The sequence below is a fragment of the Megascapheus bottae genome, chromosome X (assembly GCF_031878675.1).
Source record: "Megascapheus bottae isolate mThoBot1 chromosome X, mThoBot2.hap1, whole genome shotgun sequence".
NCBI lineage: Eukaryota > Metazoa > Chordata > Mammalia > Rodentia > Geomyidae > Megascapheus > Megascapheus bottae.
The window spans coordinates 24199249-24222273 of NC_143547.1; the positions used below are offsets into that span (position 1 = coordinate 24199249).

General features: G+C 38.4%; 1 protein-coding gene across 12 annotated transcripts in view; it reads right to left on the reverse strand.

Annotated features, from left to right (window-relative positions):
• The window catches only part of Cask (calcium/calmodulin dependent serine protein kinase), a 348085-nt gene extending 327723 nt beyond the window's left edge, over positions 1 to 20362 (reverse strand). For 4 of the 12 annotated variants that reach the window (XM_090326450.1, XM_090326448.1, XM_090326446.1 and 1 more), the window contains exon 1: positions 19890 to 20361. In XM_090326450.1, coding sequence (XP_090182576.1) covers positions 19890 to 19948 — 59 coding nt within the window. In that variant the 5' untranslated portion in view covers positions 19949 to 20361. Of the gene's footprint in view, positions 1 to 19889 lie in introns of all 12 variants that reach the window. The other 8 variants (XM_090326452.1, XM_090326442.1, XM_090326443.1 and 5 more) reach the window with 4 other exon arrangements.
• Positions 20363 to 23025: the final 2663 nt, after the last annotated feature.

A 23025-nucleotide genomic window follows, 5' to 3' on the forward strand; every position in this document is an offset into this window, starting at 1 on the left:
GGGACTTGAACTCTGGGCCTGGGCGGTGTCCCTGAGCTCTTCACCTCAAGATTACTTCCCTACCCCTTGAGCCACAATGCCACTTCCGATTTTCTGGTGATTAATTGGACTTTTTAGTGCTGGCTTTGAACTGCAATCCTCAGATCCAGCCTCTGGAGTAACTAGAATTACAGGCGGGCCGAAACGTTGTTTTTGTCTGAGTATGGTTCTTCTTTTAGTTTTTTTTTTGTCTGTTTTTCTTAAGACTACCTAAAGATTGATCTATTTTTATCTTTTAAGAAACCTTAGTCTTGGGACCGAGAGTTTGGCCTAGTGGAAGAGTGCTTACCTAGCATGCACAAAGGCCCGGTTCAATTCCTCCGTACCACATACATAGAAGAAGCCAGAGTGGTTCCATGGCTCAAGTGGCAGACCACTAACCTTGAGAAAGCCCAATGACAGTGCTCAGGCCCTGAGTTCAAGCCCCAGGACTGGAAAAAAAAAACATAAAACCAAAAAGCACCTTGGTCTTAATGATTCCTCTGTTTCTCCAGTTTCTATTTTTTGTCCTGGACTTTATTATTCCCTTTCTTTTGCTGAATTGGTGCTTTTGCTGTTACAGCTGCTCCATCTTGATTTATTTCATCAAAGAATAAAGCTAGTTTGAGATCTTTTTTGGGGGGGGTGTCAGTCGTGGGGTTTGAAATCAGCCGTGGCACTGTCCTTGAGGTCTTCAGCTCAAGGCTAGTGCTGTACTACCTGAGCCACAGAACCACTTCTGGTTTTTTGGTAATTAACTGGAGATAAGTCTCATGGACTTTCATACCCAGCCTGGCTTTGAACCATGACCCCCAGATCTCAACCTCCTGAGGAGCTAGGATTAGAGGAATGATTTTTTTTTAATTTTCAGTTTTTTTTCAAGTTACTTTTTCTTTTTATCTTTGTCAGAATGATGTACAGAGGGGTTACAGTTACATACATAAGGTAGTAAATACATTTCTTGTCAAACATGGTTACTCCCTTCCATGTTTTTCTCCCATTTTCCCTTGCTTCCATTACCTCCCACCAAATTGTAAAGATCATTTCCAACATATTGTCTTATGAGATCTTTTTTTCTTAATGTGTTGGTTATAACCACAAATTTCTTAGAATGGCTTTTGGTTCATCCCACAAGTATTTCTATTTTCATATGCCTCAAGATTTAAAAAAAAATTTCTTTTTTGGAAAAAAAAAACTTTCTTTTTTTTTTGGTAATGGGTACCAAAAAAAACTTTCTTTTGATTTCTTCTTTAACCCATTGGTTGATTAGTAATGTGTTTATCTGCACATAGTTGTGAATTTTCCAATAATTCTCCTGATTTACAATTGTAATACATTATGTTTAGAAAAGACACTTAATATTTCAATCTTCTTGAATTCATTCAGAATTGTTTTATGGCCTAACATATGACCCATCTTGGAATGTTTCCTGTTGTACTTGAAACATACATTCTGCTGTTGAGTGTGATACCCTGCAGATGACTATTAGGTCCATCGTTCCACAGTGTTATTAAAGTCTTTTCTTTCCTTATTGATTTTACTGCCTGCAGGATTAGTCTATTATTGAAGGTAGGGTATTAATGTTAGCTACTGATGTATTCCTAAAGTACCTTCACTTTTGCTATCACTTGCTTTATATACTTAGGCATTCTAGTCTTGGGTACAAATTAGGTATATATGCATATACACAAAAAAACTGTTATCCCATGCTTTCTTGTTTTGACCTTTATATCAACACACAATGATGTTCTTTGTCTCTTGTGATAGTTTCTGATATATGGTCTATTTTGTCTGGTGTAAGCATAAGGAGCCCTGCCCAATTTTGTTGGACTTGTATGTAGTACCACATCTGTCCCTTTGCTTCCCAGCCCATACATGTTCTCAAAGTTAAAATAGATAGTAAGTTAAAGTTAAAATAGATAGTATGCAGTTACATATAATTTTTAAAAATTCAATTGAACCGTTTTGTTTTTGGTGAGAGAATTTAATACATTTACAGTTAAATTGATCAGACAGTTCTCAGGCTCTGAGCTCAAGCCCAGGACTGGCAGCTAGAGTTCTACCACTTGAGCCACAGCACCATTTCTGGATTTTTTTTCTGTGTATATGGTACTAAGGAATTGAACTCGGGTCTTCATGCATGGTAGGCAAGCACTTTACCACTAGGCTAAACTCCCAGCGCTGCCATAGAAATTTTATATCTGTCCATCATTTCTAAAGAATAGCTTTCCTGGGTACATGTTCATGGTTGGAATTTTTTCTGAAATCTTTCAGCACTTAGGATATATCATTCCTTTCTCTCCTAACCTGTAACATTCATCAAGAAATCTGCCAGTATTCTTATGAGGTTTCCTTTGTGGATGATAATTTTTTCTTGCTGCTTTCAAAATTCTCTTTAACTTTTGAAAAAAATTGATTATAATGTGTCTCAGTGAAGATATTTTTTAATGTAATCTATTTAGAGGTTTTTTTGGACTTCACAGAGTTTGATTCTCACTTATCCCTTCAGATTTAGGGAATTCTCTATCATTATTTCTTTTTATTGTAATTAATAGAAGGGTTACATTATATTCACTAGATAGCAGGTGCATTACTTCACAAACATTGATACCCATTATCATGTCTTGGTCCCCATTTCCCTGTCCCCACCCCACCCCTCATCTCTCTCTAATATTTTCTTAACCCTCCCCTTTAACATTTTTCAGTGGGTTTCATTATGACATTTTCACAGACATATGTAAAGTTAGATTATAGTCATCCCCGGAATCTTTTCCTTTCCCCCCCTCCACTTACAGTCCCCCTCAAATACTCCGCTTTATCATGATGTTTTTGAAGCTAATAAAGAATATGTCTTCATTTCAATCCTTTTTATGGCCAAATCATATTCCATTGCATACAACAAACATATTTTGTTGCTGGACACCGGTGGCTCACACCTGTAATCCTATCTACTCAGGAGGACAAGATGTGAGGATCAAAGCTTGAAGCTGGTCTAGACAGAAATTTCTGTGAAACTCTTATCTCCAACAAACTACTCAGAAAAAGGCAGAACTGGCGCTGCAACTCACATGGTAAAGTGTTAGCCTTGAACACAAAGAAGCTCAGGGACAGCACCCAGGCTCTGAGTTCAATCCCCAGGACTTGCCAAAAATATCTGTAAATGACACAGGAGTTGTTTATGCCTTTTGGCTTTTGTGCATAATGCTACTTGAGTATTCATTTATTATTTTTGTAATAATATAAGTTTTTAATTTTCTTGGATATGTGCTTAGTAAAATGGATTACACTTAACTTTTTGAGGACTTACAAACATGTTATCTACAGTGGCTGTTCCATTTTATATTCTCACCAGCATCAAATGAGAGACCAAATTCCTTTACAATGTTGCCAACACTTATTGTACATCTCTTTTGTTCCAGCCATTCTAATGCACGTAAACTGGTACCTAGTTGCACTTGGATTTGCATATTTTCATGGATAAATGATCCTTGGAAAAAGATCAATTGAATCCATTTTAATATAATGTTAATTAACCTGAACTAACTACATTCAGCTAGTGGTTACCATGACTACCTTTGGTGAAGGTCAAGGGGGACTAGTTAAGTGACTAAAAGTCAAGTCCAGACTCATGACTCAATCCAGATGTTGCAGATGCAATCACCAATGATTCAGCAATAAGATAAATAAAAAGGAATCAGTGTGATATGAGAAATGAGGCCCTGCTTGCACTCAGGAAATTCTCAAAACTTTTTATTAATGGTAAAAAAATTCATGTTTGGGCCGGGAGTTTGACCTAGTGGTTAAAGTGCTTGCCTAGCATGCATGAAGACCCGGGTTCGATTCCTCGGTACCACATACATAGAAAAAAATTGGAAGTGGTTCTGAGGCTCAAGTGGTAGAGCTCTAGCCTTGAGAAAGTCCAAGGACAGTGCTCAGGCCCTGAGCTCAAGCCCAGGACTGGCAAAAAAAAAATTCATGTTTATTGAAGACATGCAAAGTGCCAATATTTATCATCTTATTTTATCAAGCCTACCAGTTATTAATCATACTTACTATAGTCTCCATTCTATTTAAAATTTAGAAACTTTTTTTGCTGCTCCTTGGCCTGGCCACTGCCCCTAAGCTTCTTTTGCTCAAGGTTAGCACACTACCACTTGAGCCATAGTGCTACTTCCCACTTTTTCTGAGTAATTTACTGCAGAAAAGAGTCTCATAGACTTTTCTGCCCTGGCTGGCTTCAAATCATGATCCTCAGAGCTCAACTTCCTAAATAGCTAGAATTACAGGTGTGAGCTACCAGTACCCAGCTAAAAATTTGGCTTAATTATAGCAATGATCTTATATTTCTTAAAGGAAAAGTTAAGTATTATTAAGGATTCCACCATTACATTATCTATGCTAAAATCTAATAACCCATCTCAAAAAGCCATTATGAAGACTAGAGGATTTTCAAGTAGGAAAATATTATCACATAGAGAAAATAAAAACACTTGCCTTTGTGCATTGAGTCAGAATTTTATTTTTAATGTGTTTAATCAATCATCCTCTCCCTCTGTGAATTGGCTGAACAACCATATACTGAACATCTACTGTGTGCCAAAAACATGCTCTCCTTGATGACAGAGATATAGCAATGACTATGACAGCTTCAAACCCTGACCTAATGAGATTCAAAATATATATTAAAGAAATGCATGGTTTTATAAGTTTACAAGTGCCAATAAATGTTATGTCATATAAAGAACTTGGTGCAGATTCTACTTCATAATTAACCTTATCTGATATTGTAGCATGAGGACCCTTAAGTGATACTTTCTGCCTAAGAAATTTTGAATCTGATCATTAATTATGCCCTTTTAAATAGTTCAAGCTCCATAAATTTGGCAGAACTTGTCTATAGCAGTTGCTACTTTAAAAGTAGCACACTTAGCTGTCAAGGTAGTGAAGAGAATTATTAGGGCTTACCTTCAGTTCTGTAGGCTGGCCCAAACACCTCTGCACATAAGAGGAAGAGAACACAGAAAGAATTACCCAAGCATTTCTTTTGCCTAAATGATTATGTGATTTCCTATACTTTCATAATCACCCACCCTTGACCCCTATTTCAGGTAGATAAAACAGAAATGATTAGGTTATTCAGATGATTCATGTGGGTTAAAATTGTGTTGGCTGGAACAATAACACTATTCTTTTAAAGAGTTCACATTTTATTCCTTGCTATAAATAACAATTCAATTTTTAAAATATTGCATTTCAACACTACATTAAAGAAGACAGTAAAGCTCAATTCATTGGCCGATGGGTTGCTTTTGGCAATACAGGCTGGCCTTTGCTTGACCTATTTATTTGTACCTCACCTCTAGGATGAGTAAGAAGAATAAAAATTATGAATTAAGTTGATTGGTAAAGCCTAAATGAAAAGTGAAAATACAATAATTTCCAGTCTCAAAACTCGTAGACTGATTTGTCTTACCTAGTATCTTCTTCCAGAGTACTGAACACACAGATATACAGGGGGAAAAGAATAGACCAGAGAAACTCACCAGTAACATAGCTCAGTATCATCTAGCCAAGTCATGTTTCCTAACTTAAAACAGCAACCATTTAAGGGTGGAAAGAAAAGACAACCAAAGTCTCCTAACTGGAAAAACAATGTTTCCTTATTGCTATGAGAGCCAATACAGACTAGGAGAAGGCCTTTTTTTTCAAAAGTGACTACATTTCCTTCAATGGTCAGGTAGACAAGAGTAGAAGTACGTTCACATGAACAATGGGTTTCAGGATCCCACCACCAATTAACTTAATGCCAGAAAGTACAAAGTGAAGTCAAGAGAGCATTCCACATGACATTCCCACAGACAGAAATCAGCTATACTTGGTTGACCATGAGAAAGTTAACAATAACTCTCCCAGTATATGGTCCAAGATTGTCCACAGTATCAATGTTCGCAGAATGTCTTGATGAATTCCAAGTGACCACAGTATTCCAAGGCAGGATAACAATACTCCAGGTGGGATGACAATATTTCAGTGGCTTAGGGCATATCAAATAACTCACAATAATTGCTAAACCTAGCAGTCAGAACGTAAGCATTCTCCTGAGGTGTAAAAAAAAAGTAACAACAGGGAGAAATGAAGATTGTAATAGATGCTTAAGTTAGATTACTCTCAGAGCACAGAAAAATAAAGGATATATCAGCACAGAATCCGTGAGAAAAGGTCACAGAATTGTTAAACAGGCTACCACTATTACCAAGCAGAAAAGGAAAGGGCACAGTAGTATATTATTTTCATTCACAAGTCTCTAGTTACCAAGTTAATAACTTGGTACTAGAGAGAGGAACAAGTTTGTAGAAATATGAGGGTTCGGTAAAAAACGCAGACAGAGGTCATTTTAGCTATTAGCAGTTCTGAATGATTGGCAAGAGAAACAATACTAAGACTTCAGCTCAAGCAGGGATCAGTAAGCTTTCTGTTTAAAGGAGCAAATGACAAATACATTAAGATTTGTGGGCAATATAGTCTCTGTTAAAACTACTCAACTCTTGGGACCAGGACTTTGGCCTAGGAGAAGAGTGCTTGCCTACCATGCACAAAGACCAGGTTCGATTCCTCAGTACCACATACATAGAAAAAAAAAGCCAGAAGTGGTGTTGTGGCTCAAGTAGTAGAGCAATTGCCTTGAAAAAGTCCAAGGAGCGTGCTCAGGCCCTGAGTTCAAGTCCCAGAACTGGCCAAAAAGAAAAAAAAACTACTCAAACCTCAAATCCTGCCTACAGTGTGAAAGCAGTCAGAGACAAGGCAGGCCCTGGGCTAGTTTACCATATTGGCTATATGCAGTTTACTGGCAGTTCTCAAATTTCGGTGTGCCTCAGAATTCCTTTGGAGGGCTTGTTAAAACAGATACAGCTTATCTGTGGGGTCAAGGTGGAGACTGAGAATCTGCATTTCTAACAAGTATCTAAATGTTGCTGCTAGTCAGGTGGTGATTCCACACTTTGAGAACCACAGATTTAAATCTTACACACTAAAGGCAATGCTTACCCAACTAAGTTCATACCTGATTGGTCATAAACATTTGTTACTTAGGAAGTTCCAAACTTCAAGACCCAATAAGAATTAAAGACAAACAAGGGAAAGCACACTAGCTGAGATTCTGCTGCTTTGCTTTGACTTCATTATAAATTAATTACTGCCTCATCAATGTTGTTAAATAAACACAATTCACCCTCAAATCGCTTTATTCAATACTTTCACATTTCGATAATCTATAAAAAGACAAGAAGTATTAATGTCTGAAAATAAAGACAGGGGAAAGATTTAAAGACAGAGGATAATGATTCTTGCAAAATCAAAGAAAATCAATAGAGACTACTTCTAATTATAAGTGCTTCATTTGAATAAAGGTTAAAAAATTAAAAGGCAGTTTAAGGCTAACAAATTATGTCATTTCTATGAGAATGCCACAAAATTAATAATATAACTTATTAATACTCTCATTTCATAAGATGAAAAAACTAAGGATGAGCAAACCAAATGGTGAAGTTACATGATTAAAAAAATATTACCCTACATTTTCAAATCCAACTCACATCCCTTTTTAGGGCTATGTTCAGGTCTAGGTATGTTTCTTTATGAGGAAAATATTCTCACAAGATGTTTAAATCCATATTCATATTGTAACTCAAATTCTGAATCTGCCTAGGCAAGTCTAACCAAGAAGTCTGAATGTTAATCAGATGTAAATTTAAAGTTTTCTAAACTATTAGTGCAAGAAGGTCATAGATTGTGAGCTATGATCAGTAGTATAATAGAAGCTTCAACAACAAGAGAAATAATAATATAAAATAATCCAAAAAATGGAGCAGCAATGGATGCACCCTCTCCAGGTTTCCAAGCTTTTTACTTTTTATGCCATGAGGATAATGAAAGTGGTTTAATCTGAATAAATATTTACAAAAATAATCTTCACATTATGAATTTTTTTTATAAAATAGCATCACCTATAATATGTATGAATTGTAGAAACCTTTTTCCATTCTTTGCTAGCATGCCTTTAAAATATTATACTTTGATTATAATGTGAGATAATTACATTCTCACTCTAACTTGTAATCTGAATTTTCTGGTAGTATTTTTTTTCAAATTTACATTACATACAGTTTTTATAAGTCTTCATAAAACAGCTTCCTGTTTATTTTACAAGTATGTAATTGTTTTACATGTGACTTGTTAAAATGATAATCACAAATTCAATGTCATATTATACTACTAGGACAAAAACCCAGTTAACATGACATTAAGCCTTAAGAAAACCGATAGAGATTTTTACATAAAGTCTGACAATTCTGCTTTCAAACTAATGGCTCAAATAGATGTCAGCAAAAACTTCTAACCTAAATAATGTGGTATAAATAATACTTCCCAAATATTATCATAGGAAAAGATACCTTTTACTGTCCTCTGCAGCTAACCTTAAAAGTATTTTATATAGAAACAGCATAGACCTCTCAATACCAATGGCATCATTCTTGTACCTGATAAGATAATGTGAATAAATGTTGTTCTATGGATTTAGGTACTTTTAGGTTCCATGCCCAATCTTCTCAGACTACAACTTTAGGGCCATTGTATCTCATTTTGTCCACTGATAAAATACAGAAAAATTTGTCAATAAAAGCTGGGGGCGTTTGCATAAAAGAGTATCATAAAAATGTATATATCCTGTGTGTAGCTGTGTCTTAAGCATATAATCTGAGATTTTCCTTCTCTAGGCCCGGAAATTTCACATTATGAACAGTTAATCTATCAAGTGTCCAAGTGAAAAAGCAAAATGCAAACTTCTTTTTTTACATAAGCTTTGGAGCTTTTCACAGGACTGGAAAATTATAGAACAAACTTTCAAATTATAGAAGAATGTAAACTGAAAAAAAAGCAGCTAAGTTTTAGTAAAAACCACGAAGTGCTCTTAAATATATTTTAAAATGTCTGTGAGATTTTTAAATTTTCCCTACCTGCATTCTGCTTTCTTTTAAAATGAGGAAACAGGCCCCCAGAAGATTCAGATATCTGAGCAAAGACTGATAAATCACTTCCTTCTTAAACATCTCCCCAACACACTCTCTGGTTTCCTTACTTAAGACACTTATTCAGCAACTGCTAGATTATTTACTATGTGTTGGTGACTGAACTACACAAAGAATAAGCATGTAAAGAAGTAAGTTGTAACTTATGCCTTATCAGTCAATATGTTCAGTCTAGATTCAGTCTAGATTTAATTGCCATATTTTCTCACAGAGAGTTCCTTGAGACTAGAAAACCCAAGTGTTTGGTGAATAATTGTGACCATCAAAATAATAACAGCTTTTAGATATTTTCCATAGTCCTTGTTATTTGATCCTCACAGCAACCCTGCTGTGGTATATACTATTATAGTATATACTATACTACACAGATAAGCAGAGGCACAAAGAGGTAAACTAGAAATGAAGAAACTAAATGGACAATCAAACATATGTTAGCATCACTAACATTTTTACACACATAGAAGAAAGAATGCTCATTTCAACCTATTATTTATGTAATGGAGCCTGTGTTTGGCACCAAGAAAGTACACATTTGGAAATTGTTGAAATGTATGTGCTATAAGTACATTTGAGTGTCTCAGAGCCAATATACAAATAAAAAAATACTTAGGCTATACTTTGTAATCACTAGTCCATGTAAATGGTTTGTGAAGCAGCTATCATTCCTTCTATAAACAAGAAGAAAATGATCACATTGTGCCCTTAGTTACCATATCGGATCTCTGGGGGCTTTCACACAAATGACAAAACAATGGTGGTCCACATATTCTAAGAGAATTATATACTATGGTCTGAAAGTATATGCTGTTTCCTGCAAACACAAGTCAGACTACATAAAATAGTAATGAAATAGTGGGGACCTAGCAGAGCTAGAAGTATGTGAAATGGAATTAATAACATCATTTTATTTAATAAACGTTAAAGTCTACATATGGTTGAATGGTAGTACTTCCATCCCAGATTTAAGTATACCTAAATACTCTAAATTCAAGGTCTAAAGACAAAATGCAGACTCCACCTATATGTCTTAAATATCACCAAATGATAAAAAGAGGCGGATTAAACATTCTCATGTGTAACCACATAAAAAGTCACAATAGTAACTATAAAGCAAAAAAAAAGTTAAAGAAAAAGCAATCAAGGGCCAGGAGTTTGGCCTAGTAGTAGAGTGCTTGCTTAGTGTGCACAAACACCCGGGTCTGACTCCTCAGTACCACATATACATAGAAAAAACCAGAAATAGTGCTGTGGCCCAAGCGGTAGAGCTCTAGCCTTGAGAAAGTCCAAGAACAGTGTTCAGGCCCTGAGTTTAGGCCCAGGACTGGCAAAAAAAAGTGATCAAGATTATTAACAAGAAAAAAAGTGCAAGAGCTCAAGGTGAAGTGAAATAGCATACATTTATATAAAAAATTGGCTTAAGTGCAATAAAGTAATCATGTTCTGTTGTGAATAGGCACATACAACTGAATAAAGCCAATGAAGTAATTTAATTAGTAGAGGAAAAAAATGAGAAAGGGAGAAGAGTGTACTAGTCTCAGCCAACCAGGGCAAAAACCTCTGATACAAGAATCAAGCTTCATATTATGGAAGAGTTTAAAAAATGTGTGACAAGTACCTAAGAACTAATGAGAAAGGGTATCAATGTATGTGAAGTAATGCACCCTCTATCTGGTGAATATAATGTAACCCTTCTATTAATTACAATAAAAATATGTGGAAAATTTGAATATTTAATTATTTTACTTCATGAAAGGTGTTCATTTAATTGATAGTCATTTATAAAATAGGCATAACAATGACCCAAATTTTGGATAACCAAATGATTTTACCTAAAAGCCATTCATTAAAGTCTATAGAATCATGGTTATGGTGAAAAAGAAATATACACCTTTCTTTGTCCTAAGTATGTTCACTTTTAGATTCAGATATTATAAAATTACCAAAATGCACAGAAATGAAACCAGAACTCAACTTTTCAGACATACCACAAATTGAGTATTAAACATTCTACTCATTTTATTTTATTTTATTTTATTTGCCAATCCTGGGGCTTGAATTCAGAGCGTGGGCACTGTCCTTACCTTTCTCAAGGCTAGTGCTCTACCACTGGCTAGTGCACTACCTCTTCTGGCTTTTCTGTGTATGTGGTATCAAGGAATTGAACCCAGGGCTTCATGCATAGTAGGTGAGCACTCTATCTCTAGGCTACATCCCCAGCCTATACTCATTTTAGTAGGGGCTTTAAATTGCTTCTATGTTATAGTCATGCCTTTTCTTTGTCCTCAATATGTTGGCATTTTACATTATTGATGTTCTCCCCTTTGAAACACCTGCTATCCTGATTCTTCTGAGTTACACTCCAAATGACAATCCCCAGATCAGTCAAGCCCTAAGGACGCACTCAGTTTCACTTCCATACAGATCATTCTCAAACCATAACTGCCATTCCATATATCTCATTCCACTTCTAGTCTGGACCGGCACTAACTAGACCAGCACCATCCAACAAAGAAATGACTTGTACCCAATCCAAAATCAAAGCTACCAATTCATACCATGGAAGTCTAGGTCACAAAGAGTCACATACAGTCTTTCTGTCCTATAGAAAGATTTTTGGACAGCTGGGTACCAGTGGTTCATACCTACAGTCCTAACTTACTCAAAACATTAAGATCGGAAAGATGGTGGTCCTAGGCCAGCCACAACAGAAAAAAAACCGCAAAACTCAATCTCCTATTAACCAGCAAAAAAGGTGCCTGGAGATGTGGCTCATGTGGTACAGTGCTAGCATAGACAAGAAAGTTGAACAAACATAAAGTCCTGAATTCAGGACCCAGAACCAGCAAAGAAAAATACTGCTAGATATACTATTTTTAATGCAAAATGAATATTCCAATGTAGTATACAAATATGATCTCATTATGGTTTTTAAGCAAGTAGCTTCCAGAAATAATATATACAAGAAATTGAACAATACTTGTAGAGAATTGGGAAAGAGATTTGAGACAGTGGAGGTAATCACTATTTACCTTTATAACATCTACATTTTAAAATTTACAATATCTATCATTTTATGACTCCATAAAACTAGTTAGTAGTAAAATGTGATAAATCTCAAAATTGAAAATGTACATTCATTTGAATTCACCTCAGTTTCAGAAATGAAATCTTTCCAGTAGAGAAAGTTAGACAGATTCCTTATACTGATGTGGGCTCTACAATCAGTAGCAACACAGTGGCCCCTGGAGAGAAAAGCATCTTAAATCCAGTAGTATAAATCCAGAGCCATATTTGGTGGCTCCAAAATCTGCATTATCAGTTTTAAAAAACTGCCCCTACCCCCAGATGTCAAAGCAGCACACAACCCATCAGCTTGCTGACAGGGATCAGGTACCTGTTCTTAAGTGGTAACTCAGTCATTTGATTAAATGTGCAATGCTGTTTGACAGCTGAGATGCTCAAATTCAGAAGCTGTGAGTCAGTATATAGTTTTCAGACTCAGCCCAATTTCAGTGCTTTTACTACAGGATATAGGAATAACTACCCTCATAGAAATAACTCACCCCCAACAAACACCTATCTCTGAAAACCACACTACATCTAGCTTGGTACTTTGGGAGTAATTATTTTATTTTTTCTGCTGGGGTAGAGGAATTTGGAAAAAAGACTGGAAAAGTAAAAGGAACAGAGAAAGTTCTAAAACCAGTTATATTCTGCATAGATGGCCAAGTTTCCATATTTCAAATACTAAAGAACACATTGATAGTTGGTTAGTTTGGTGACAAAGGCAGATATTTCATTAAACAGAAAAGCGAAAGAAATCAGCAAAAGAATGGGTCCTCTTCTGAAAGGGTGAGAAATGTAAATAGATAGTTGAACAATAAAAAAAAATGCAGTAGCCAGGCAGTGGCTCACCCCTATAATCCTAGCTACTCAGGAGGCTGAGATCTGAGGATCTCAAAGCCAGCCCAGGCACTAAAGAATTAACCACTAGAAAACAGGAAAGTAGGACTTTGGCTCCAGAGGTAAGGTGAGATAGACTTGAGTTGAACAGCTCAGGGACAGAGCCCAGGCCGAGTTCAAGTCTCATGACCCACAAAAAAAATTGCAGTAAAAATAAATAACTTTGAAAATTAAGATGAGTACAAAAAAGTCAATGCAGTATTTTTTTCTGGGTCATGGGGCTTGAACTCTTCATCTCAAGGCTACCACACTATCCCAGGACCTGGGCATTGTCCCAGAGCTCTTCAGCTCAAGGCTAGCACCCTAACCTTGAGCCAAGCCTCACTTCCCCTTTTTTGGAGGCTAGGTGGAGATGAGAGTCTCAGGTCCTTTTGTGCCCAGGCTGGGTCTGAATCTTGATCCTTAGATCTCAGCCTCCTGAGTAGCTAGGATACAGATGTGAGCCACTGTACCTGGCTTCAATGCAGTATTTTTACAACTTGAATCAGAAGGCAACAAGATGACTTTAAAACCAACTAGAATTTTAAGCAAATTACCCCTTTTTATTGTTGGGATACTGTATAGAGGTTACAGTTACATTTATCTGTCAAGTAGTAGATGCATTACTTCTCGCACCTTGATACCTACCCCTTCTCATGTTTTTTTCTCCATATCCCCTCTCCCACACCCTCCCAATCATCTTCTTTCCCTCCTTCTTGAACTCAGTGTGCTCTGCAAATAAGTAAAATTAAATGAGACAATATACACTCAAAATGCCTGACATTAGAAAGCAAATTATCTTTATAAAGCAGCAGCCACTAAGCGTGTGTGTGTGTGTGTGTGTGTGTGTGTGTGTGTGTGTGTGTGTGGTGTGTATATTTAATATGTAAGCAATCTTATGACAAAGTTAATTTAAACATAAGTGTCATCACATTTAAATATGAAAACATTCACAAAAGTGTAACAATTCAAGCAAATCTCAAAAAGTGAGGTATAAGTTGGGTTCCAGTGGTTCAGAGATCTGAGGATCATGGTTCAAAGCCAGCTTAGGCAGGAAAGCCCATGAGATTCTTGTCCCCACTTAACCACCAAAAAGTGAGAAGTGGAGCTATGGCTAAAGTAGTAGTGTCAGCTTTAAGCACAAAAGTTCAGGGACAGCACCCAGGCCTCAAGTTCAAGCCAAGGACTGGTATGGAAAAAAAGTGTGGTATATCTACTTTTACTTGTTGATTATAGCTACAATTAGAATTAGAAGCATTTTTCACGAAAGGAAATATACAGTAACAAATAGAAGGGACAACACAAATACTATTCATCACATGAAACTGCTGTGGATTTAAGAAAAAAATGGAAGACAGCGCAAGTGGCTCACACGTGTAATTCCACTCAGGAGGCTGAGATCTGAGGATCATGAGAAAAGTCCCTGTGAGACTCTTGTACCCAATTAACCACTCAAAAACCAGAAGTAGCGCTGTGGCTCAAAGTGGTACAGTGCTAGCCTTGAGTAGAAGAGCTTTGAAACAGTGCCTAGGCACTGAGTTCAAGTCCCATAACCAACAAAAAATGGAGAAGGATGAATGTATATGTCAAATATATGTAAGCATGTCATAAGAAGTATTTAGGAAGACAATTTGCAAATGCCACCTTCTAAAGCAATCTGGAAAAAGAGCCCTATAAACAATTGATAGCTAACTCCCTTCCCCAACAATTCCACCAATCAAATTCCATCATCTGGAATCAGCATTGTCTCTCTACTCCCAAAAAGGCCTGTAGGAATCCAAATCCTGTGTCTAACCGGTTTTTCCTCTGTATAAATATAGCTGAACCCCACTGGCTTGGAGTCTCCAGGTTCCCAACAATTCAGCTGGTGATTGTGTTTCATTTACCTTTCTACATTGGCTGTCACAGTGACTACTCACTCTTTTCATGGAACACTACCCATTTCTGAAAAATTCTCAGTTCATTCAGGTTCACACTTGACCTTTTCCTAGTATCAAAAAATTGCTTACCTACAATGTCTGGGTAAAATTTCCAGGAAAGAATCAACAACAGCACGTAACAGTATTCCTGTAGCACTAGAAACCCAAATCACTAAGCCAATTAAAACATGTGGAAACAGCAATTATTAGTATAAATTAGTGAAGCTGATTTTTTTTCTATGTTGAATTATATACTTTACATACTATGATTCCAGTATTTACATAAGGGCTGCACTTAATTTGATTCTTTGGCAAACAGCATAACTGGACTCACAAATGTGTACTCTAAAGTATACAAGCAACTTAACCGCTGACATTTAATAGAGTGTATGTGAAAACACAATCCATACTAAACTGATAAATTTCTTAATATTAAGTTAAGCCATTACAGTGAAAAGCCAGCAACTGTTCTTGAAGCAATACTTGTTTTGTGTTGTTCTAAACATCACACAATCTCCATGTTAGTATTAGATGAGTGTCATAAATCAATGTGAGTCTTAAAAGGACCAAGAAATCGAAGCCAAACATAGATAGAAACTAAATTTTTATACAATGAGGTTCAAAAACATAAGTGCACAGAAGACAAAAAACTGTGTTTTGGTCTAGTAGCTTCAATATCTTCAAAAAAACATTTATTCTACCTTATCAAAATTGTAATCTTCTGAAAAGCCAGTCCCTAAATACTATATCCATCATCTAAGTTTTAAACTAATGACTCTCAATCATAGCTATACATGAGAATCATTTAGCTTAAAAATTACCAGTGACATGACCCACTCCCAGAGATTCTGGCCTCATTGCTCTAACACAGATCTCTGGCACTGATTCTTTTGAAAAATCTCCTCTGGTCATTTTAATATATGCAGCCTGGTGGAGAACTATCAATTTAAACTAATGCAGCCTTTTGAGACAATATTCTAAGGTTGATAAACATGCTTTTTGCCTTTTAATGAGGTTTTCTTTAAACCCCCTCAATTCATTCCACTGCCAATACGTAAGTGTTACACTACAGATAGTGTGGTAAGTAATGAAGAAAGATGTATATGATCCACTACCTGCCCTCAAGAAGCTCCCTATTAGCTAGGTAGAGAGACACATAAATAACTAACTGTAATTAAATATGGTAAGTGCTCTGGAGGTGTAAGCAAATACAGCAAGCCTCACAAACTGGCATGTTATCCTTGAGCAAGGTTCATGCTGCATCATTCCGATTTTAGTCTATGGTCTAGAAGCACAGGAAATTCAAAAGTTACAAGTTGTGGTCTATCCAAAATACTAGTACAAATATTCAGCCTACATAAGGTGAAAACGGTGAGTATCTTGTGCTTCTCTTTCACAAAAACTACTGTGCTAGAAAGCTGGCATTTTTCTGTTTAATTTGGATGAATTATCTTAAAATTTCCTTCATGTAATATTACTGATTATACATTTAACTACAAAATTGTAAATTTGTAAAAGCTAAAATAAATGGCTATGATATAAAAATGAGTCATTATCCTATATTTGCACAATACCTTACATATCCAGTAATTGCTGTCTTTGCTAAGACAAATAGTTTGGGGATTATGAAAAGGTCCTATTACTGGAGATTTGTTCAGTAAGTTGAAATATATTATATGAAAATTTTTTGGAAACAAAAGGCATTCAAAAGAGTTTCTTCAAGACTGTCAAAAATAAAAAACACAGGGGATGAGAGTTTTACTTTTTTAAAAAAAAAGAAATGGCATCCTCCCAGTCGTTATAATTAATCAGATACATGGTTCTCTGAAAGATAATTCTAACAAGGATAAAGGCTGAAACTACTAGAAAGAAAATACATTCCAAATAATAATCTACTTCAAAACCTCTTTGCCTGAATTTCTTCTTCTCACTGAAGCATCTATATTCCTTTACACCAAGCAAAGCTTAGTACATAGTGGATGCACTAGTGAGTAGGTGAATAGGTAGGTAGGGGAGTAAGTGGGTGGCAAATTAGTCTTGAAAAGTGAAATGCATTTTAAAGTGTCTTAGTAAAATTTAAATCTATTAAATTAAAATTTAAACCTAAGACCTGGCAGTTAAAAATCATGATATTAATTTGATATAATACAAAATTGAAATTCTATAGATATTGGATAGAAATTAACAAAAAGGTTTTCAGTACAATTGAAGATCTTTGTGGCCTTTCTGTCTAAATCCATAATTGCACAAATTCTAAGTTAAACGTATGCTGTCAAGATCCCTGAAAGAAAATCTCAAATGCATTTCAAATTCAGGATCAATATATACTGAGACAATTTACCGGAGAAACCTTCAACCTTTACACAGGGTGAGAAACACTATCATTATATTCTTTAACACAAAGGCTATGTTGCATTCATTATTTCACATAGAATGGCATGTTCTAAATGGCACTGACCAAGTCAGATTTTGTAGGATGTGAATGAATTTTTCACAGTTCATAGTAGTGAAGCTAGCTATAGAATAACTATCATCACAAAATTAGCTTGCTCTCCCTCACTGTGCAGCTGTGAAACAACGGAAGAGATGAATTTAATTCTGTACCAGGAGTGCTTCCTTGAAAATTTTCTATCAATTATAAGTCAGCAAAATTCTGATTGTGTTAACATGATGCTGACCATTTTCAAGAGCCAAAGTGATCACATTATTACCCTTCCTGACCTTAAGGAATCAGAACCAGTCACCAAAATTTATTCAATAAGGGTTACTTTCTATCATCACAAAAAATTAACATTTTAATCTCACATTTTCCAGTTATGACTTTGCTGGCTCATTTACATCAGCTACAACTAAGACAAAACAAATACCACTCACTCACACAGACAGCTATTTAGGGGCTTTGGGGAAATACCTAATTTCCCTTCACTGGGAGCTCCCAACAATGATGAAACCAAAGAGATTTTTGCTACATTTTTCTCTGTATAACTGTGTCATTCAAATGTGGCTACTGAGCACTTGAAATGTGGTCAGTCCTACTGAGGGACTGGATTCTGGATTCTATTTGATTTTAATTAAATTTAAATGCAAAAAAGAAATAACTGAGTTTGGCTATTGTAAAACTTTTAGGTACGTTTGGAGCAACTTGAGTATGTGAATATACTTTTGCACATGCAAATTTTATGAAACCTAAATACAGATCAAGTATTTCTGGGGAAATTTTAGCCTAGCGTCAGAATTGTGATGTGCTGTCAGTGTACAATGCACACTGGATTTCAAAGATTCAGAATTAAAAAACATGCAATAGCTCAACATTTTCTTTTTGCTTATTACACAGTGAAATGATAATAGGATCTGTGGGGTTAAAGAAAATATTTTATTAAAATTAATTGTACCTATTTGTTTTAAATCTACTGAAAATATTTAAATTACATATGTGGTTCTCATTATAATACCTTTTGGACAGCGCTGGGTTTAGGGCACCTCCAGAACGACTTAAGCAGACACATTTACATCTCCTCCCAACAGACAGACTGGACACAGAACAATAGGGGCAAGGAGTAACATGTCCTCGTAGTAATTGGGTCTGAGTAAAGTGTGGAGCAAGCTACTATCCACAATTTCACCATGTGAGGCAACACTGTAATACCTCAATGTGGAAGAAAAAAATGAGTTATCAGCACTCAAATAAATTGCAATTGAGTACCGCAGACAACTTAAAAGACATAGAGCCAACTGTTCTAAGGTCTTCATTTTATTTTCCAGCTGCGGATCTTAAAATAGACAATAAAGCACAGCTTCCAAAAAGAGGTAAAATACCCCAAATGGTAGCTATTAAATGAGCGAAATTTGCCCCTAAATCTTATCTCAACTTCCAAAGCCACAGCATACACGCTGAGCTAGGAAATCAACTTCAGCTTGCCAGCATTTCCCTCACAAGCAAATTAACAGGATTGTGCACTTGGAATATTGTTTGACAAGAATGAAAAGGAAACTATTCAAAACAGATTTAAGGAATGGACAATTAGATGAGGAACTGCAGATTCAATTCTCAATCAGCACTGTGATTAATCTGATTCCCTGCTTTTCCCTAGAGTAATTATACAACACAGATGAAAGGATGAGCATTTGGACTGTCAGTTCTGTATTCTAGACCAGCTCGGTGACTCAAAGCAGACGGCTCTACCACGCTAACCACCATCCCAACAACAGTGGAAGGGAGCCTCCAGCACTGATTGAACAGTCATTGCATAACGAGGTATTAAAAATTCGGGTGTCCCCAACTCTTTCTACGTCCATCAACACCAGGTGAGAAATCTACTGGAACTGGACGCCAACCCCTTGGAAATGACCCCTTCCAATCCGGACATGGGGTGAACACAAAGGCATCTGTCTAATATCTTGCACAATAGACACACACCCCACAATTAGAATCCTTAGACGCTCTTGATCCTTCTCTCTCTCTCTCTCTCTCTCTCTCTCTCTCTCTCTCTCTCTCTCTCTCTCTCTCTCTCTCTCTCTCTCCACAAGCAAATGAAATATACGATGCTCTTTTCGTGAAAGGTCTATGATATATGTAAGGTAACAATAACCCCAAGTGTTCCTAGGAAGAAGCAACTATAAAAAAAAATCAGTTCTGCCACGTCCCTGTGCAACCGTCAGATAAAATGAAGGCAGCCAGCCCTACGCCTTACGGGGTGGCCGACCTCGGCTCCTTGGCCTCAATGCATCGTTGGGAACCCCCAGACCCCCTCCTGGCAAGAGATCCAGGTACACGTCTATAAATACTCCAGGGTGAAGAGGACGAGGAAGGCAGCAGGGAGGGAGGGTGGGAGGGCAGGGGGCAGGCCCGGAGCGGGTACGGGAGGACCCAGACATCATTGAAATACATTTTTCCACAGTCCCGCTCCCTCGCGTGGACACTCACTTGCCGATCACCTCGCACAGCTCGTACACATCCTCGAACAGCACGTCGTCGTCGGCCATGGTCCGGAGGGGACAGCGGCCGCAGCGTGGAGGGCTTCAAAAACCGGGGTGGGGGGCGCCCAAGAGCTCAGTGCCCAGCTCTGGGCTTGCCTTCTCCCCGCAGGAACTGCGAACCCTCGGTGCTGAGGACGACTGAGAGGGGCCGCGAGGGCCCAAGACTGCAGCGCCTTCCTCTGCGGGCGACCGCCCCGGCGCGGGCGGCGGGGCCGGGGCGTGTGAGCGAGGGCGGCCCGGGCCTGGCGCCGCCCGCCCGCCCGCTGCTCCTCGCGCTGCTCGGGCCGCGCTGCTGCTTGTGCGGACCCTCTGGGACCGCGCGGTTCTGCACTCTCCTCTCGTCAGCCCGCGCGGGCTGCGAGGCCGCGACCGCTCCCTCTGCCCGAGGACAGCTCCGATGTGGCGCGGGGCAGCTCGGGCTACAAGGGGGGCCGCGGCAGGACCATGGAGGGAGGATCACCGCGGAGGGAGGTGGCGGCGGCAGATCGGCGCCGGGGACCAGGAGGCGGCGGCAGAGACGCTCCCTCCTCTTTCTCCTCCTCCCACTGCCGCCGCCTGCCAGCCCGCCCGTCTGAAAGTGGGAGGGGGATTCGCAGAACTAGCACTCAGTAAGGGTTGGAGCCTCAGCCGCCGCCTTCAGCTCCTCCCCTCAGACTTAGCCCCGCGCACCCACCTCGCGCATACATGCCCTCCTCCCACTTCAGCCCTCGCGGCTGCCAGATCCACAGGCCCCGCCCGCTCCAGCCCAAAGGGAGGTGGTGCCCATGGATGCAGGGAGGGGTAGGACTAGCGAGCTTGATAGCGCATGCGTGCGGTGTCAACTACGTCACAGTGAATGGGCGGGCTTCTGGAATCTAGAGGGCGCTGGGGGTTGGCAAGTGGGGTGCGCGGGCTGCAGCTGCTAAGGCGGGGCTGTCGGAGTTCATCGCCTCCCAGCCCAGCTTCGACTAAGCTGTGAAAGAAACCAGAGACAAAAGGTCCATGAACACACACACACACACACACACACACACACACACACACACACACACACACACACACACACACACACACACGTTCTTCGACGTGATCCTCTGAACTCCGGCCGCTCTCCTCCTTCTTTTGTAATCGTGGGAAGCTGGTCCCAGTTTTTGCTGCGGGGTGTGAGGGGGGGAGGCAAGGAAAGGGTGGTAATGAATGGGAAAGCAAAAGGAGATGCGGAGAGACTGTCGCTCAAGACCGTGCTTGGCGGCGGATTCTTTTAGAGCCAAACTCGTCATTCCTTAGTGAAGATGAGGGCTAGGGGAATTGAATTGTCTGGAAAATACAAGAACCATACAAACAAAAATAAAACTCTAGGAAGGTGTACATGAACAAACACAGCCTAAAGACTAGCTTCTCCCGCGTTCTACCCCAGACTCAACAAATACCTGGACAGCGTGTAGCTTTGCTAGAGACAATCAGGAAGGCAGTCCCATTATATATTTGTCCCCAGGCCCCCATTACCAACTTTGCTTTCCCTGTAAACGTTCAACTCATCAGGAGAAAAATGAAACACGGAGAAGTGGATGCATAGGGATAGCCAAGGGAGGGAGGTTGTGGGTGTTGCCGCTGTACTACATTGCATTCAGCATGAAGATTTCTGTTCAACTGAGCATGTGCAGAATGAGCCAACGCCATCAGGTATATGCCTCAATTGAAGACCAATAAAAAGAAAAGTCTTTGTTCCTCCACACAGCAAAGTGCCCAATTAGTTCATATGTCGACTTCCAGAAATTACCTGGTAAAATTTTCAGTGTGGTTAAAAAAAAAATAATAATAAATAAATACTATGTACCAAAGTAGAGGGGCAGGGTAGAGGCTATTTTCAGGAATGTCTCCTGCAAACCCTTTGACCACTCCTTCATGAAGCTGAGAGACTTACTAGTTAAGGATTAGGTACTAAGCCTTTTGTTAAAAGATACAACTAGGAAAATATAATTGCACAAGATTTTCCTTCTCTCATGAAAGGGGCTTCATTTTCTGAGAGCCATCACCTTCTTGAAGGATCCAATAATTTTTTCCCCTTAAGGTGACATATCTACATCTCACATAATCAACAAAGCTTCACTCCATTCTACCCTGAAGTGCTCAGCAACCCTCACTAGTCACCTTGTCAGCTTCACCTTCCTTTCTCCAGCCCATGTCTGAGCTGTGTCAGGGCTTGTCTACTTTATTTTGGGGTTTATCTTTCACAAGGATCTCTACTCAAGAGGTAGAAAAGGAAAATTATAAAATAAAACAGAAAAGAAATTCAGGGTGAGCGAAAAAAGGCAACTGCAAAGAATAAGTGTGCTCTGCAGACGGTTTAGATCTGCTGTCTTTGGGGTCTACTAGTCCAACTCCCTCACCTGCAGGTGTAATATACATATACATATACATATACATATACATATACATATACATATACATATGATAGTCGATCTTTCAAGAGCCATCCACCCCTCTACTACTGAGTAGCAGTTGTGGATATGACATGTAATTATAAACATCTAAGCTGGAGAGGTGGGCCCTGCTTCATTAAATCAATCAATACAAACCTCTTGCCATAATGATTAGCCTAAAATATCAGCGCTTGGCATCCTCTGGTGGGTCCTTGAATCATTTAAGGTTTTCCAGGTAGCATCAAGCACAAGACTTTCCCTCCACCAATTCAAATGTTGATCTCCCAGCTACTTTGGTGGAATTTAGACACAGAAGTTCTTTGCAAGTCACATCCCTCAGAAATTGTGCTATGGATGATGGCAAATAGAAAAGTCATGCTGTCTCTAGATCTAAAATAACCAAAATTTAAAAATGAACTTAATTCTTTTTTTCTTTAAGAATAATCCAGTGCTTGTGCCCCAATGTAAATGATCATGTCAATAATTCAGATCTGTTTTACTTTCCACAAAGGAAATGTTAAAGTAACTAGATATAGCCTTAGGAATAGCTGAATATTCTACTAACAATAGTTTAAACAAATGGAGGTGATGTCTTTTTGATAGAGCAAATAATTTGGAGATGGTTGGTTACTAACTTTGGATCAGCTACTTCACTGCATCATCAGTGACTTCGATTTGTTC